The sequence below is a fragment of the Telmatherina bonti genome (assembly GCF_933228915.1).
Source record: "Telmatherina bonti genome assembly, chromosome: 11".
Classification (NCBI taxonomy): Eukaryota; Metazoa; Chordata; class Actinopteri; order Atheriniformes; family Telmatherinidae; genus Telmatherina; species Telmatherina bonti.
In genome coordinates this window covers 5,681,975-5,700,169 of record NC_136629.1, presented here as the reverse complement: position 1 = coordinate 5,700,169, position 18,195 = coordinate 5,681,975, and the positions used below count along the sequence as shown (strand labels likewise).

Below are 18,195 nucleotides of genomic sequence, written 5' to 3'. Positions count from 1 at the left end.
TGCAGATGTTAAACAATACCAGTCTCCGTAGGAAGTAGAGCCTCGTTTGGCCCTTCCTGTAGAGGTCGTCGGTGTTTTGAGACCAGCTCCTTGTCCAAGATGAGACCCAGGTATTTGTAGGATGTGACTGTTTCTACCCTACCAATACAGACAGGTTGTGGAGAAGGCTGCTTTTTACGGAAGTCCATGACCAACTCTTTGGTTTTAGATGCGTTGAGCTGCAGATGGTTCCTCCCCCACCACTCCGTGAAGTCTCTCACTAGTTCCCTGTACTCCCCCCTCAATATTTCCTCTGATAACATGCAACAATAGCAGTGTCATCTGAGCATTTCTGCATGTGACAAAGATCAGAGTTAGACTGATCAGGTGAAGAGAGCCGGTGACAAACTGTCCCTGTGGGGCTCCCATACTGCTGATCAGGAAGCTGGACATGGTGTCCAACTGGGGTCCGTCTGTCAGGTAGTCATTCATCCAGGAGACGAGATTTGTTTCAACTTCCAGTCAGTTTTTCCTGCAGTAAGGGAGGCTGAGTCGTGTTAAAAGCACTGGAGAAATCAATGAAAAGAATCCTTACAGCACATCCAGGGAGGAGAGAGTCCCGTGTAGAAGATACAGGACAGCATCCTCCACCCCCGACTCCTCCCTGTATGCAAACTGAAGTGGATCTTGGACATGTTGAACTTGCACCTTCAGCAGTTGCAGTTCTATCCTCTCCAAGGATTTCATGATATGTGATGTAAGGGCTGCGGGCCTGAAGTCGTCCACTTCTCTGGAATGTCTGTTCTTGAGGACTGGTATGATGTTTTCCAGAGAGCTGGAATGTTCCCCAGGCGCAGACTCATGTTAAAGACATGCTGGAGAGGGTTGCGTAACTCCTCTGCCTTTAGCAGTCTGGGACACACCCCGCCCGGCTTGTTCCATCCTCCACGAGAAGCAAGAGAAGAGTTCGAGGCTGCAAGAACAAGAAAAACCTCCTTCTTCGTCAGGTCCATCCATCCTCCAGGAGAAGCAGGTCTGCAGCGGGGAGGGGTCACTGCGGGGGGCGATGTCTGCTTTATGTGCCATGAACCCGGTTGTTTCCTCCACCAAGGAGGTTGTTTTTCCTGCCGTCTTTGTGTTCAAGATAACTCAAAAGGTTACGGTTACAAACATTTCCAGAGTTGTTGGAAATGTAAAAATGAAGAACTGATTAAATTCTGGTGGTGATCCGGATCACCGTTTGGATCCAGGAATGTTTTAAAAGGATTCTTAAACATTGTGCTTGGTGGTGGTTTCCGCACTCCGCATGCACGCGGCAGGGCGGGGCGTGCATGCGGCCGAGTGTTTTAATGCCACATGTAAAAATGTTGGTACTTTCTCACCACCTCGATCAGCTGTTTTATCAAAACAATCCTTTTACCTGCAGCAGTAAAAACGTGGAATCAGCAACTCCACTTCCTGCTTTCTCCGTTAACCACGCCCACCTCACATGTCCGACCAATCACATGATACTTCTCGTAGCCCGCAAGAAAAAAGTTCTCCCTTGTCGTGGAGGATGGAACAAGCTTTAGCCTCTTCAGCACTGCGCTCACCTGTTGTGATGTCAGGGAAGGTGGGGTCCAGGGTGAAGGATGGGCCTCCTGTTGATAAAGATGATCGGCTAGGTACGGGGAGGGGGGAGGGGGACTGATGGTTTGTTCCAGACGATGTTGGACACAGGAAGAGGAGATTGTAATGTGAGGGGGGGGTGTCTGTGTCCTTGTGTGTGTGTGTGTGAGGGTGTGGAAAGAGCTTGTGTCTCTATTGTTTTTAAATGTCTTGTTATCTACCGTTTGTTTTCATCCTTATGACTTGATTTTATCTTGTAGTGCTCTTTGTGTTGCCCGTGGCATGAAAAGTGCTCAAGAAATAAAGTTTGATTTGATTTGCAGCGAGTTGAACCTCGTAAACCCAGTTGCTCTCACCAGTCTGCACCAGTTACTCCAGCATTCCTCTCACTGCAGCCAGTCATTCCCTCCCACTCCCTCATTTTATTTTCCCTCAACTTTCCTTCCAACTTCTTTCTGCTTGCCTCAGGCAGACTTTGAGCTCTCTCTGCACCATCTTGATCTCCTGAGTGACACTTTAAATGCTCTTTTCTTCCTACTCAGGAACCTTTCACCTTGCCAGTGATCCAAGACTTGTTACTGGTGTAGCTTTGTATCATCTTAGCCGGCACAACCAATTCAATTCAATTCAATTCAACTTTATTTATATAGCGTCAAATCATGGCAATGCCATCTCAAGACGCTTTACAGACAGAGAAGAAAACATAATGAAAGCCAATTCATTACAGCCTATACAAGGAAACCAACAGATAGAGTTGGAGGTTCCAACTCAATCTCCCATCCTGAGCAAGCACACGGCGACAGTGGGAAGGAAAAAACTGCCTTTTTACAGGAAGGAAACCTGCGGCAGAACCCGGCTCAGGACAGGCAGCCATCTGCCTCTGCTGTGTGGGGGGAAGAGGACAGAAAGACAACAGCCCTACAAACTGTCATGTAGTCTGTCAGACACTGGGAGGAACTCTCAGTGTCATCCTCATGAGGATCCAATCAGAACACTGAAAACAGTCCCGAAGCTCTGCCTCAGGAGACCACCTAACAGTCCGAGCAGTACTGGGCTGCCTCCTCACTAACGGCACATACTCAGCCTGCAAATGCACCAGATTATGATCAGAGCTTCCTAAAGGGGGGAGAGGCGTGGCTCAGTATGCGTCCTGCATGTAGCAAATCGATGGTTTTACCTCCACATCTAGGACAGTTCACATACTGATGCATTGCAGGCAGTGGAAGATGGTTAAAATCACCAGATAACCACAAAAGCCTCTGGGTGCCGAGTCTGTAGCCCTGCCACTGCAATTCAATTCAATTCAATTCAACTTTATTTATATAGCGTCAAATCACGGCAATGCCATCTCAAGACGCTTTACAGACAGAGGGGAAAACATAATGAAGGCCAATTCATAACAGCCTATATAAGGAAACCAACAGATTGAGTTGAGTCCAACTCAATCTCCCATCCTAGCCAAGAACTCAGTCGCTGCATTCACACGCAGACAGAGCACCAGGCTGGCAGCGGCCGCACCATCCTAGCTTTTACTCTACTCATTCCTAGGATTACTTTACACCTACCTAGGATTATTTTACGACTACCTAGGATTATTTTACTCTTTTTGAGGATTACTTTTCTCCTTTTTAGGAGTACTTTACTCAGTCATATGTTCACTCATTCCTAGGATTACTCATTTCTATGATTACTTTACTTCTTTTTAGGATTATTTTACTCTTTTCAAGGATTACTCTACACCTACCTAGGATTACTTTACTCATTACTAGAATTATTTTACTCATTCCTATGATTACTTTGCTCTTTTCAAGGAAGACTTTACTCCTTTCAAGGATTACTCTACTCATTCCTAGCATTACTTTACCAGGAGGAAATAACGTTGACATGTTCTGGGTAAATTTACTCTGACACAGTAACACATGTTGATTCTGACACGTCTGTTGCAATTTCATACGTGTCTTTCAGTAGAGACCAGGAGTATACAGTCCTTGTCGTCGTGGAGAGCTTAATTTATTTTAGACAGGAAGCAGAAGAACAGATCTCGTGAAGAAATGGTGAATAAATGAAGAAAACTGCAGGTTTAATCATGAAAGTCTTTCTGGGTAAATTGACACGTCGCAAGTTGTTTGTCTAAACACGTCCAGAGTTCTGTTTTCACTATAATGTGAATGTTTAAAACCTGCAGATGGGAATATGTTTTGTAAATCACAGACAGGGAAACCTGGATCACATGTTTGGCTTCAGTAGAGAAGATCTGGCAGGTTTCCATGGTTACGGCCAACATACTCAAATCTCCATTTTGTCTTTTTCTTTTGTGAAACATTTCAGGCTGTTGAGTGTTTGATAAAAGCGTTTAAATAAAGCTGCATTAAAGAGCAGGTTGTGTTGTGTTTCCCACCAGTGTTTGTTGATGAAGTAGATGCAGAGAGGGTAAGCCGGGAGCTCCACCAGGCCGTACATGGACACATTCACGTAGCGGCTTCCGGACGTCTCGCTGGCCCCCAGAGTCAGGCCGTAATACACCAGGCTGCACGCATACCTGCAGCACACACACACGTTCAGACACATCACACGTAAACAGAACCAACCTGACGAGGGCCCAAACATAGGGCCCAGGGGCCAGAACCGGCCTTCCAGAGGGTCCAATCTGGCCGACAGCTTTATTCTGAGTCAGGTGGTCGGGAAAACAAACATGTGGAAACATGTGCAACTGGACTGGACCGTTCCAGACGGCGGATTGAAACTGCAGGTGTGTTACCACGGTAACGGACTGTCTAGTAAACCTCCCTGTGTGACGTCACAGGGACTTTTGTACTGATACTTTTTGAAATGTTCTTTCTGCAAACGGGACTTTTCTTCGTAACATCAGGAAAGTCTCATCATCTCATAAATGTGTGATGGAAGAAATCTGCTGTCAGTCTCCCAGACCGCCGTCTCCTCACCATCCTCTTCCTCCCCCCGCGATGTAGGACGTCATTCTGCTTCAGCAGGTTGTAAACAACCCAATGTGGTAAAAACTGAGGACGTCCAACGCCAGGTTTTCTGCTGAGCTGCAGTCTCAGTTGGATCAGGACACTGATCCAAGCCAGTAAAGCCAGATTTTAGCTGACGGAACCCTGAAGGGTTGAAACAGCAGGAAATGAGATGACGGTCTGATTTATCAGCCAGTAAAATGAAAGCAGAAGATATGCAGTCATGATCCAGGACAACACATGACCTCACTGAAGATCTGTTTCCATGAACTCTCAGTTTCCTGCAGTGGGACTGAATCCAACATTTTATTCTTAAAATATATTAATATAAAACATATTTTTATTCTTTTATTCTTAAAGTTAAAGAAATGTCTGATCAGTGGATCAAGCTTCCACACCGACTCAGGCAGCAGTTTTCTTCCATCATGCTTCATGCGGACATCAAACCGGCTTTCTGACAGCGGTTGCCATGGTGAATCCTGGTATCGGGTCTCCATTAATGATGGTTTTTTGTTGTGCTTCTTGACTCTGAGAGCGCAAAGCAGCTGATCTGAACCACGAACTGCGACTCGCTCGGCTCGGAGTCAGCCAGCCGGAGTTTCTGACTCAGAGTTCGTTGCACCTCCTTTCTGGAACTGGCTCCTGGACTAACAGGAACCATGACATCATCATCATCATCATGACATGATGATCATTGTTTTATGTCATCATTTTTATAGAGTATGACAACCTTTTCAATGTTTCCACAGCCTGATCTGAAAGTGTCCACACCTTGACCTCCTGACCCTGGCTGACAGGAGAAGCTCCAGGACAGGTTGTCAGGGTGTGTGTAGTTCTGTTTTGTGTCCACACACTGCAGGACTCGCCTTATTTAACGTTAGCAACAGCGTGACCTTAGAAGTCATGATGCACATGCTTGAACAACCAATGATGTGTAACTCAGGAGGTTTCCTTCCTGTTAAAAGGCAGTTTTTTCCTTCCCACTGTCGCCGTGTGCTTGCTCAGGATGGAGCCTCTAACTCAATCTATTGGTTTCCTTATATAGGCTGTTATGAATTGGCTTTCACTATGTTTTCTCTGTCTGTAAAGCGTCTTGAGATGGCATTGCCATGATTTGACGCTATATAAATAAAGTTGAATTGAACATGTCCGAGAAGCTCTGGGAAGCAAGTTGAAGAGTTGGAGTCTGGTTCTCTGAAACTGCTCCTCCCTTTGCAGAGACTCAAACTGTGTCCATCGTCTTTAGGTTTAGGGTTTTAAACCCAATAACCATCATCATGACATCCTCCTGCTGTCTCTAGGGAACGTTTCATTTCCAAACATCATGAAAAGGATTAAAGGGACAAAACTTTGATCACCTTTTATCCACTGCAGCAGATGAGAAAAGTTCAGTGCTATTATTCACCTGAAAGCTTCAGACTCCAGAAAGACCGAGTAAACATGGAATCAGAGGCAGCATTTCGCTGGATTAAAAGCTTTTTAAGGAACAGAAGGCTGATATTTTGGATATTTTAGTTTACCATAACGTGGCGTACCTCCAGCTGGTCCTCGGTCCCAAACTCTTTATTTCCTAAAATAATCATGCTAACAAGTGAAAACTGTTCTAACATTTTGTATGCGGTGGTGTGAAAGACGTGTTTAATGAATATAAATGATCTTTAAATCTTAATAGATTAGTGGTAGGTTAGTAAGAGGTGGAAACATTTTAATTTCATGAGTACAGGATTAATTAGAATAAACAAAGTAAGGAGTAAAGTCTAATGTTTTTACTGATGATAATAAATCATGGAAGTTGCATATTAATGGTATAAAACTGGAAATGTGTTGAAAGGTTCTGGATGTTTTGGATGTAATTCCTTTACTGCTGCTTATCTGACTTATCTGCATGGAAAACATCATTATTCTGATTTTGTACAGAAGTTTAATAAGAATCATCAGTAAAGGCAGATGCAGAGATCCACCCACTTTCAGATATTGATCATTAATTTAGTTTTTATTGATGCCTGAAACTGCAGAGTGATTCTGAACTCATCTCATGAGACTGGTTTCCAACTGGCTTACTGGTTTCTCCTCAGACTATGGAGATGAAATGGGGTGTCTTATCCCAGTTCTTCATCTGGTCTCTTCAGACAGATAAAGGCTGTTCCTGCGGGGTTTACTGAATCAAATTCTGCTTGAGAAGCAGCGTCTTGCAATTTCCTCTGCAAAACACGACATTTACCATCACGCTAGCAAGAGTGTTGTCACGATACGATGAACAAAGGAAGAAAATGTCAAAAATACCCTGATTTCAAGTTGCCCGAGTGTCTCTGTAATAACATGGACTGTCTCAGACGCTGCATGATGCAAGAAAACACCCTCACACACAAGTTTAGAGCATGTACTGACGGATTGAAGACATGAATAAATGAAATAAAGCTGATGAAGATTAAACTTTTTGGCTAAAACTGGTTCTTTCCTTTTTCCTGTTTGAGGTTTCCGAGACGACTAAAATAAGAAATTTGCTATAAAAAAAAGAGGAAGCAGCGGTTATTTCAAGATGCAGCAGAATCTGAAGAAACGAGGAGAAGATGATTGTAGTTCATGATGAACGACGGGAAAACTCAAAATCTGGACCCCAATATGTTTCTTAACTGTGAGAAGATAAATACATACATTTATATATACATACATACACACACACACACTAATATATATATATATATATATATATATATATATATATATACACACATACATACACACACACACACACACGCACACACACCATTTAATATTGCCTAAATTGATAATAAAGGAAACAATAATGAAAACAAATGAGCACACGCACAGCAGAAAAAGAATTGAATGAAATAAAAAAAAATAGTTTGGTAAAAACTAATTAAATTACTTTGCCTTAACTTTGTCAAAGGCTTTCAAAGTTTAATCATAATTCATTATATTTATTTAATAATAATATGAAAGTCCTTTTAAATATACATGTGTGAAATTCATACATAAACCTAAACTAAACATTACAAACCTGATTAATACTAAATAACTAAACAAGTTATTTAGTAAAAAAATGAACTATTTTTCATTAACAGTAAACATCTTGTAAAAATAAATGTTTACTTTCTATTATAAAAATAAAATGATGTATGTAACAACTTATTTTAAAAGAAATTAAATGGAAGAAATTCAACATAAAGAGTTAAAATATTGATAGAAATCAATTTTTTAAATTTTCCAAAGTAATTTTCTATAAATAATCTGTAAAAGGAGGGATGTAATAATAAATAAATAAATAAGTTTGGAAATATTTAGAGAAAGTTACTGAGCTTATTGTCAGAACAAAATGTCTACAAATTGCTGTACATAAAAAAAAAAAAAAAATCAACTACTTAATTAATTAGTAAACAAATAAATAAATAAGTGAGTCTTCAAACCAACTCTGCAGCTTAAAGACTTTTCTAAAAACTCACCAGACGTACATGAGCACCATCGTCCGCAGGCGGAGGACCGGATGGACCACCAGCTGCAGGACGCCGGAACGGCCGTTGCCACGGTTACTGGCTTTAGCAACACCCACACGCTGCAGCATCAGGTTGTTGACAGCGCCGCCGTTCCTCATCGCCATGTAGCGCAGAACCTGCAGAACCAGCGCAGAACGTCAGAACACGGCCCGAAAATCCACAACTTTCCAGGCTCCTCCAGGGTCTTTCCAGGCTCCTCCAGGATTACCATGAGCCGAGCACACACTGTTTTTCATCACTGACCGTTTGGTTTAACGTGATGAAGATGATGACGACGATGTTAGGAGGTTTCTTCATTTATAACCTGCAGAATAATTTGCTTATTTACCTCCTCGGCTCGCTGCGTCTGACCCTGGGAATACAACCACCGCGGCGACTCTGGAAGGTTCCTGCAGGACACAAGCAGAAGGACACGTTTTACCCCGCCAGTGTATACTGGTTTTACCCCACCACCGGCCAGTGTATACTGGTTTCACCCCACCACCAGCCAGTGTATACTGGTTTTACCCCACCACCGGCCAGTGTATACTGGTTTTACCCCACCACCGGCCAGTGTATACTGGTTTTACCCCACCACCGGCCAGTGTATACTGGTTTTACCCCACCACCGGCCAGTGTATACTGGTTTTACCCCACCACCGGCCAGTGTATACTGGTTTTACCCCACCACCAGCCAGTGTATACTGGTTTTACCCCACCACCGGCCAGTTTATACTGGTTTCACCCCACCACCAGCCAGTGTATACTGGTTTTACCCCACCACCGGCCAGTTTATACTGGTTTCACCCCACCACCGGCCAGTGTATACTGGTTTTACCCCACCACCGGCCAGTTTATACTGGTTTTACCCCACCACCGGCCAGTTTATACTGGTTTCACCCCACCACCAGCCAGTTTATACTGGTTTTACCCCACCACCGGCCAGTTTATACTGGTTTTACCCCACCACCAGCCAGTGTATACTGGTTTTACCCCACCACCGGCCAGTTTATACTGGTTTCACCCCACCACCAGCCAGTTTATACTGGTTTTACCCCACCACCGGCCAGTTTATACTGGTTTTACCCCACCACCGGCCAGTTTATACTGGTTTTACCCCACCACCGGCCAGTTTATACTGGTTTCACCCCACCACCAGCCAGTTTATACTGGTTTCACCCCACCACCAGCCAGTTTATACTGGTTTTACCTTCCACCAGCCAGTTTATACTGGTTTTACCTTCCACCAGCCAGTTTATACTGGTTTTATCCCACTGTCAGCCAGTTTATACTGGTTTGTATCTACCACCAACCGGTCTATACTGGTTTTATTCTACTACCAGCAGGTCTATACTGGTTTTATTCTACTAGCAGCAGGTCTATACTGTTTTTATCCCACTACCAGGCAGTCTATACTGGTTTTGGTTCTTACACTGACAGCAGGAAGAAAAGAACACCAGAGGAATTGGCCACCATGGCCAGGTTCCTCCACGGCCGGATGAAGTATCCCAGAGGTCCGAACAGGGCGATCCCGATGGCGAACGTCATGCTGGCCAGCGTCCCTGTAAGACAGAAAAGCAGCTGATGACAGACAGGAAGAGCAGGATTTTTCTGCGTAACTGGTCTGGAGTTCTTGTACCAGTCATGGCCCAGTAGGACTTCCCCACGTACTCCTGAGTGAGGACGAAGCAGACCAGGCCGATGCCGCCGTTCATCATACCCACCAGGAGACGAGATGCAGCAAAGACCTCATAGCTGGGAGCCAAGGCCGTCACATACCCAAAGACCACCTCCAGAAACAAACCTGGAAGAACCAGCAGGAGGGGATGAAGAGGAGGAAGAGGAGGATGACATGAAGAGTTTTATTTTCTGATCTCTGAACCAGGAACTGCTTGGTCTGAACATCGTCCATGGATGGATTTTAGATTCTGATGTCGTCAGAAGTCCAGACTAAACTGGGTGAAAAGTCTGGCCCTGTTGATTTTCCAGAAGGACTGTTTAATCCACAGATTACATAAACAATAAATCCAGATGCTTAAATTAAAACAAGAAATAAACAACGAATAGTTTTAAATATTTTATAGACTAAAAATGGAAAAGTAAAATATAAAAAAATCAAAGACAATGAATGTGAAAACTATTAAAAGCACTCGGGAAAAAAAAAACATGAATGATATTAAAAATCTAATGAAAAACTGAAAAAGAAGAATATGTTGCATCACTTCGCGCTCAGTCGACGACTACTGAACACTTTGAACATTTATGTGTATGTGAACCGATTTCTCACAGTTTAGACCTTCTTTTTATAATGACAATAAATCAATCAATCAATAAATAAATAAATAAAATATTCAAATAAAAAAAGTTGTTTAATTGCAAATGATTATTTCCAAGTTGAAAAGCATCATGTAACCGTACCCGATGGGTTTTTCTCACCTGTCAGGTAGACCGGCCTCCTGCCAATTTTGTCGGAGAGGGGGCCGAAGAAAACGTTCCCCACCAGAAGCCCGGCGAAGAAGAGCGATCCGGCGAGGCTGACCTTGTAGGCCTGCTGCTTGATGAGGAACCACTGAGAAACCAAACCAGCAGGCTGTCAGGATGCAGAGCAGCCACCTGATTGGACCACGTGTTCACCTATACAGCCTGCTCACCTCAGTCACGATGGAGTCGATGTCCTCTGTGAAGGTGACGTGTTGCGGCAGCTCCTGCGGGCTGAGCTGGACGCCGTCGTCCTGCCGCTCGATCCGGTACTCCGGTGTGGATCCGACCAGAACTATAAGCATGGACTGGAAGGCCATATACACCTGGAAGACAGCCAGGTGGTGGTGAGGACATTAGACCAGGTCCTGTTGAAAAACAGTCAAACTAAAGGCTTTTAAACCTGGACTGAATCATTTTATACAGGTTTAGATTAACTATCACACCGCTTCCCATTTTTAAACCTTTATTCTACTTTTTAATGTATAAAAAGGGAAATTTTGCATCCAAAGCACATTAAACCAGTAAAGCTAGAGACATATAATAATAATAATAATAATAATAATAATAATAATTCTGTCCAGATTTGAAGAGTCCAGTTCTTGTGGTTTTAAGCAGGACTTGGTCTAAAGTTGTCTGGATGTCCCAAAAACCAACAACTCACCCTTATCGACATTTTGACATGTCAACCTGGGGTTTTGCACACCAGAAACGGTACAGTAATTAATCTACAGCTTCTACAGAATAATTCAGTCCAGATTGGAAGTCTTGCAGGTCTTTAGCAGGATCTGGTCTAATGTGGTCCTCCGATCCACACCGTCTTCAGTTATCCCTGCTGTCCAGTCTTTTCATCTAATAAACAGTTTAATGTTCATATAGATTAAAACTTTTAACCGTGAATAATTAAACATATTACCTAAACCTGTTGACGGACAGTTAGTGTAAATAAATATCAGAGATGAGTCCCAAAGCTTTCCTTTCTGAGCTGTTAACAGAAAGATGCGTCCAAGCAAACATTTTACTGTTAATTCAGAAACACACATTTAGTAGAACTAATTATTTTAAATAAAAGCTCTGCAGTCATGTTGCATCTGTTCAGGTAAAAGTGATAAAGGTGCATCAGCACCCAGCAGCTCGCGCAGCGTCTGAAAGCCACGTAACGCTGCTAACCCATGCTAACATACAAACACTCCGCATTTTCTTTCTGTCTCTTCTTTAAAACTTTTCTTTCCAACGTGACCAACCTGTGACAATGCGAGGATTGTCACTGCTCGCTTTTGGTAAGGTCCAAACTCTCCGACGATGTGAAAAGCTGCTTCTATATCCATCCCAGGTGGAGCATCCAGGTAGCTCTCTGAGCTAGCATCGCTGCCAAAGAGAAAGGAGCGTCATGACGTAGGGACGTAAGCTGCGCTCACTTCCGGGTTTGCTCTAAACTGGTTTTCAGGTTTAGAGGGGGAAAAGTGCAAGAATACCCTCCTGGTACTGTATGTAACATTGAATGAATTATCAAAGATATGCTCTACATTATTCAACTGCTAATAATAATTGGAAAATCCCACGTTCACAAATGCAAATGGAACGGCTACAAACCTTACTTTAATGTCTTTCTTGCAGAACTGAAATTATATATTAACTCCTTACGAAATGTGAAAAACCAAAAAGGAGTAAGGACACTTCAAGCACTGAAAGAACTGCACATATTTTGACTCACAAAGACACTGACTGTTGAAATTGAATGGACAGACCGCATTGCCTCTACCATCTGGCTGGTGCGGTTGTTTATTGCTTCTGGGTTTTGTTCTTTTAATTTAGTTTTAGTTTTTTCTTTGTAAAATGTCAATACAGAAATAAAGTTGGGGGGGGAAAATACCATCCTCATTCATGGATATGCAAGAAAAAGCATGTAAATAGGTGTCCGCTATAAGGCCACGGTGCATGAAAGGGAAAATATAACATAAAATGTGACTCAAAAACGTTCAACCAAGTCATTTCTGTTACAGTTTTTACATGATGTGTCCATACAGCGCTGTGTTTCACAGATCCTTCACTCACAAACCTGATTACAGAAGAAGTCTGCTTCTTGGATCATTAAAACACTTTTTGGAGGAACCAAACGAGAAGTTCTGTATCCAGGGAAACCAAATCCTCCTTCACCCTGAGAGAACCGGGGTGAAACATTTGGAAGATTTCCTCCCAAATACAAAGAGAAACATTTCAGATGCATTCATGGGAATTTACATCTTAAAATATTTAATAAACAGCAGATTTTAGACGGAAGAGGACAACTGTCATCTGTGTGATACTCTGCCCTCATGTTGACCCCGTCTGGCTGAAATAAACAGATAAATGATCATTTATAATCCGATCACAAAGGACAAAGATTTATTCACGATTTATTCAAGTTGACTTTACTTCATTTTATTGTCTCTCTTGTCTTTTTGTCCTCTGAGTTGCACTGATTGAATTTTACTTTATTTCTTCTGAGCATTTATTTTGATTTGTTTGTTGTGTTTATTCGTTTCTTACATCTTTACATGAAGTCTTTACTTGTAGCGCGTTTGGAGTTCTGTTTGTTAATCAGAACTGATGGTTTAATGTTGGACTCTCAGGCAGGAACAAGTCAAACTGGAGTCGTCGTTCCAGCCTCCTGTAGGGATGGTTAGGAGGAGGTGAAAGGTCAACCATCACACAGACAAGCGGAGCTTCTTCTGGTCTTTCTGGAAGGAAGCAGCGGCAGTTTTTCATCCTCGGGGAAACTTTATGACCGGATCGGGAACCTGATCCAGACGGATTGTTAATTACAAGATAAAGATTACTCAGTTCAGCCTGCTAACTGCTGCGCTTTAGTACACGACAGCTCTGTAAATGTCCCGAGTGGTTTTTCTCTTTCATGCACGTTCTCTGGAAACTGCGATAGTCTCAAAAAAAAACCCTGCGGCCATTCCGATCATTATTTTATTGGGGTTCAAGAGCAAGTTTTATTCAAAAGGCACTTAAATAATACAGAATTTGTATAAATATATTGCAGCAGAAAGAAAAAAAAAGAAAAATAACAAGTGCAACATTCAAGCACAATTAAAGTTTAAAAGTTACAATTGCACGAGCTAAAACTATCTTCAAGCTTCTTTTTAAAGCTTGAACATCTCATTTTCAATTTTCTTTAAAAACAAGAAGCATGTTGAGATTTGTGGAAACTAAAAACATTCCTAAAAACCTGAAACATTCACAAGTTGGGTTTAATCTTCCTGCTTCTGGACGAACATCTTAAAACACTTAACAATCAGAACAGACCAGTGAGAAGAAAAAAACTGAGGGTTGGACGACATTTTCATTTGGCCTCATGTTTCAGATAAAATCTGTCTCATTAGTTTTATTAATTATATTTTTCCTCCCAGACAATCCTTTATTTTACAAGCAAAAACAAAACAAACAGCAGTGCAGGTTCAGCCACAGGCCGGCGCGGGGTGTCCAGTCGCCGTCCTGCCGGGTTCTCGTGGATTCCTTCTTCCACTGACTCAAATGAATCGATGAAGCAACCTACGAAGTTCTGCATAATGACTCATGAACTGTGTTCAGGTGCGTCTCCATGTTTCAGCGCATGGAAAACCTGCAGCAGGTTTTCTTGTTTGTCAAAAAGAAAAACTAAAAGCTTTCCATAAATAAGAGCTAAGAATCAGTAAATCATTCAGTAAAATTGACCTTTTAAGATGGATTTAAAAAGTTCATATTCAGGCCAAATTTACCCGCTGATGCTTCTTGTCTCCAGAACTTTAGTTTTTTATTTTTCATTTATCGTTTAAAACTCTTACATATTTAACTGGATTGAATTTCCCCTTTTCTTTTCCATGTGTTTTGTTTTTATAAAACTGTGAATAAATGGAGACATTAAAGAGTTTATTCCAGATTTAACCAGACGGTATAGACCTAGACTCCTCTGTGGCCAGAAACTTTTCTCTGACGCGTTTCTACGTTAACATGCAGGTGAAGACATGATTGTCACAAAGAAAGAAATGAAATAAAATCCAGTCATCACGTCCTGCTCTCCTCCCAGAATGAAGCAGAGTCTCCCTGATGAAGCCTTACATCTGGCAGGTTGGCATGTGGACAGCAGCTGGAGTGGTTCCCAGCAGAAGATCCACAGTTTAACTGGTATTCTAGCGGTCTAGGTTGTTTCTTTTAAACTGATCTGTTTCACCGTTTTCATTGCGTCCTCCATCATCTTTCCCGTCTTGATTTCTGCGTACCATTGCCAGTATTTTGTCTTTTGTAAAATATCCCACAACTCCCAGTGCAATCAGTAATAGGACTCCGAAGACACCGCCAACGATCGCACCTCCGTTGGAAGATGCTGCTTGGTAGAACAGATTGTTGAAGGCCTCGCTCTCCTCCTCACTGACTGGATTCTGCATTTTGCAGGAAAATGTCTCAACGCCTTTTGTTTTCTCATCGTTGATGATGTTGATTTCCTTTTCTGACTTTTCCCACTCTCCGTTTCCCTTCTTCCAGAAATAAGAGACCAGTTCAGGCCTTTGAAGGTTTCCTTCACAGCTCAGGGTGCAGTTTGGTGAGTCCTTCTGGCAGGTCAGAGGTCTCAGAACCACCTCAGGTTTAGGTACTTTCTGCAGCTCTGCAGCCTTGTATCCAACAGGCAGGACTCTGTTGTTGATCTCCACTGTGAACTCTCCCTCGTCAGAAGACTTCGCTGCGTTTACTGTCAGCACTGCGGTCTTTAGGTCCAGCTTTGTGCGGTCTTTAAAGTCACCATAATCATCCACAGGAACCACATCTTTAATCCACTCTGTGGCGATGTTCCCCTTGTGCTTCCATGTAATACTGGTGATGGGATAGTCTATCGGTCCAGGATCTAGAACCAACGGCGCACCCACCGCGAAATACACGTCTTTAGTCTTAGCCAGAGCAGCATTCATCACCACAAACACCGTCAAAATAACCTCTTGAATCATGTTTTCTGGATCTACAGAGTTCCGATCTTCACACGAGCGAAAGAGAACAACGTAATAGAGGACGGCAGCGGCACTCCCTTCCTGTTCCAGCAGCGGAGTGATATGGCTATCAGGGTGAACGATGTAGCTGTCCCTACTGTGCCTGATAGAAATTAATTCAATTTCACCGTCTGACAATGCGAATATACTTATTAATTACGAGTGAATGTTTTACAGAATAAGCCATTAGTACACTGGATTAGGTTTTCGATTTATTAAGTATCTGTGTTTGTATATTTTCTGTTCGATAGTTTCAATACATAACGGCATTAATCTTAGTCCCCTATCTTGTTAGCCGCTGTTGGTGCCGGGCTGTGTCTCAATCAGCGCACTAACACTACTTCGCGCACTATGTGTCAGTGCGTAGTGCGTTTACACTGACTTTTGTGCCAAAAACTCAGTGCACTGAAAGTACCCGGATGCTGCCCTAAACCCGCCCATAAATGCAGTGTGGAACGATGGACACTTCGCGCACTAAATCGGCGCCATTTTGCTGACGTAGCGGAATAGGATGGACTTTCCATCAGTTTACCAGGTAAATAATGGCGGAGTTTAACGCCGGTCCAGGCGGGGATTCATTTGTATAAATGTAAGTATTAAATGATTCCGTTATGATTGTGATGTATACTGCAACCTGCTAATCTATCCCTGACGACAGTTATGGATAGATTAGCACACAGTTAGCAGTTTTTATCCGCTGTAGTGGACGTATACAGGTTATATGTGTTATAAATTATTAATGTTATAGGTTCTGTATGTTCATTCATCCTTGTTGAACGTCCAGATGAAGCATTGTGGTGTTTATAACGTAAACTATTAATACCGATATAGCGCCAGTTTTTAGAGAGCGGTCCGTTACTATGGTTACCACTGATGCCATAAATCTGCATCGTATCGTCAGATCTGAACTGCTGAGACTGAACGAGAAAATATAGATATAAAATAAACATAGTAGTGAATTTAGTTGTTATGATTATTAGAGTGCAAAGTGTGAGGTGTGTAACTTTCTTCTGCATGGCTCCACCTCGTCTGTCCCTGATTGAAAATCGATCGAGTGTGTGTGTGTGTGTGTGTGTGTGTTTAGTTTACGTTGTAGTTGGTGTCATGTAATATTTACTGAATGTTTCGTGTGTTTTGTGTATGGTAATAAATGAATCATTACAAAATATTTAATTATATTAGAAAAATGTAAAGAGAAGTTCATTGTAGATCTTCATCATATAGAGACACACAATTTGTTTCCCATTCGCCAAATTATTTATTGTTTAGATATAAATGCAGTCATGATCTGGGGAGTAACACATCATTACCATCCTCTGCCTCTCATCAGCCTCACAGACGATTCCTGGAGATGCTGCTGGTTCTCCTGCTGGTTGTTCCCCAGCTGCCCTCCTGACATCTTCATCATCATCATCATCATCATCATCATCATCATCTGGCTCCAGAAGGTCACCGCTGCTCATGCAGATGTTGTGGAGGACGGTGGACGGACCTCCACCTGGTCTCTAGGGTCCTGAAAGACGGACCTCCACCTGGTCTCTAGGATCCTGAAAGACGGACCTCCACCTGGTCTCTCGGATCCTGAAAGACGGACCTCCACCTGGTCTCTAGGATCCTGAAAGACGGACCTCCACCTGGTCTCTAGGATCCTGAAAGACGGACCTCCACCTGGTCTCTCGGATCCTGAAAGACGGACCTCCACCTGGTCTCTAGGATCCTGAAAGACAGACCTCCACCTGGTCTCTAGGGTCCTGAAAGACGGACCTCCACCTGGTCTCTAGGATCCTGAAAGACGGACCTCCACCTGGTCTCTCGGATCCTGAAAGACGGACCTCCACCTGGTCTCTAGGATCCTGAAAGACGGACCTCCACCTGGTCTCTAGGATCCTGAAAGACGGACCTCCACCTGGTCTCTCGGATCCTGAAAGACGGACCTCCACCTGGTCTCTAGGATCCTGAAAGACAGACCTCCACCTGGTCTCTAGGGTCCTGAAAGACGGACCTCCACCTGGTCTCTAGGATCCTGAAAGACGGACCTCCACCTGGTCTCTAGGATCCTGAAAGACGGACCTCCACCTGGTCTCTGGGATCCTGAAAGACGGACCTCCACCTGGTCTCTAGGATCCTGAAAGACGGACCTCCACCTGGTCTCTAGGATCCTGAAAGACGGACCTCCACCTGGTCTCTAGGATCCTGAAAGACGGACCTCTACCTGGTCTCTAGGGTCCTGAAAGACGGACCTCCACCTGGTCTCTAGGATCCTGAAAGACGGACCTCCACCTAGTCTCTAGGATCCTGAAAGACGGACCTCCACCTGGTCTCTAGGATCCTGAAAGACGGACCTCCACCTGGTCTCTAGGGTCCTGAAAGACGGACCTCCACCTGGTCTCTAGGGTCCTGAAAGACGGACCTCCACCTGGTCTCTAGGGTCCTGAAAGACGGACCTCCACCTGGTCTCTAGGATCCTGAAAGACGGACCTCCACCTGGTCTCTAGGATCCTGAAAGACGGACCTCCACCTGGTCTCTAGGATCCTGAAAGACGGACCTCCACCTGGTCTCTAGGATCCTGAAAGACGGACCTCCACCTGGTCTCTAGGATCCTGAAAGACGGACCTCCACCTGGTCTCTGGGATCCTGAAAGACGGACCTCCACCTGG

General features: G+C 43.4%; 1 protein-coding gene across 1 annotated transcript in view; it reads right to left on the bottom strand.

The window, feature by feature from the left end:
* The window catches only part of slc22a15 (solute carrier family 22 member 15), a 31,739-nt gene extending 19,845 nt beyond the window's left edge, over positions 1 to 11,894 (bottom strand). Inside the window, exons 1-8 of the mRNA XM_079248425.1 lie at positions 11,776 to 11,894; positions 10,705 to 10,857; positions 10,490 to 10,622; positions 9,693 to 9,857; positions 9,486 to 9,615; positions 8,403 to 8,463; positions 8,024 to 8,190; positions 3,986 to 4,126 (exon numbers count right to left, since the gene is read on the bottom strand). Coding sequence (XP_079104551.1) covers positions 3,986 to 4,126; positions 8,024 to 8,190; positions 8,403 to 8,463; positions 9,486 to 9,615; positions 9,693 to 9,857; positions 10,490 to 10,622; positions 10,705 to 10,857; positions 11,776 to 11,859 — 1,034 coding nt within the window. The 5' untranslated portion in view covers positions 11,860 to 11,894. The remainder of the gene's footprint in view (positions 1 to 3,985; positions 4,127 to 8,023; positions 8,191 to 8,402; positions 8,464 to 9,485; positions 9,616 to 9,692; positions 9,858 to 10,489; positions 10,623 to 10,704; positions 10,858 to 11,775) is intronic.
* Between the last annotated feature and the right edge of the window lie 6,301 nt (positions 11,895 to 18,195).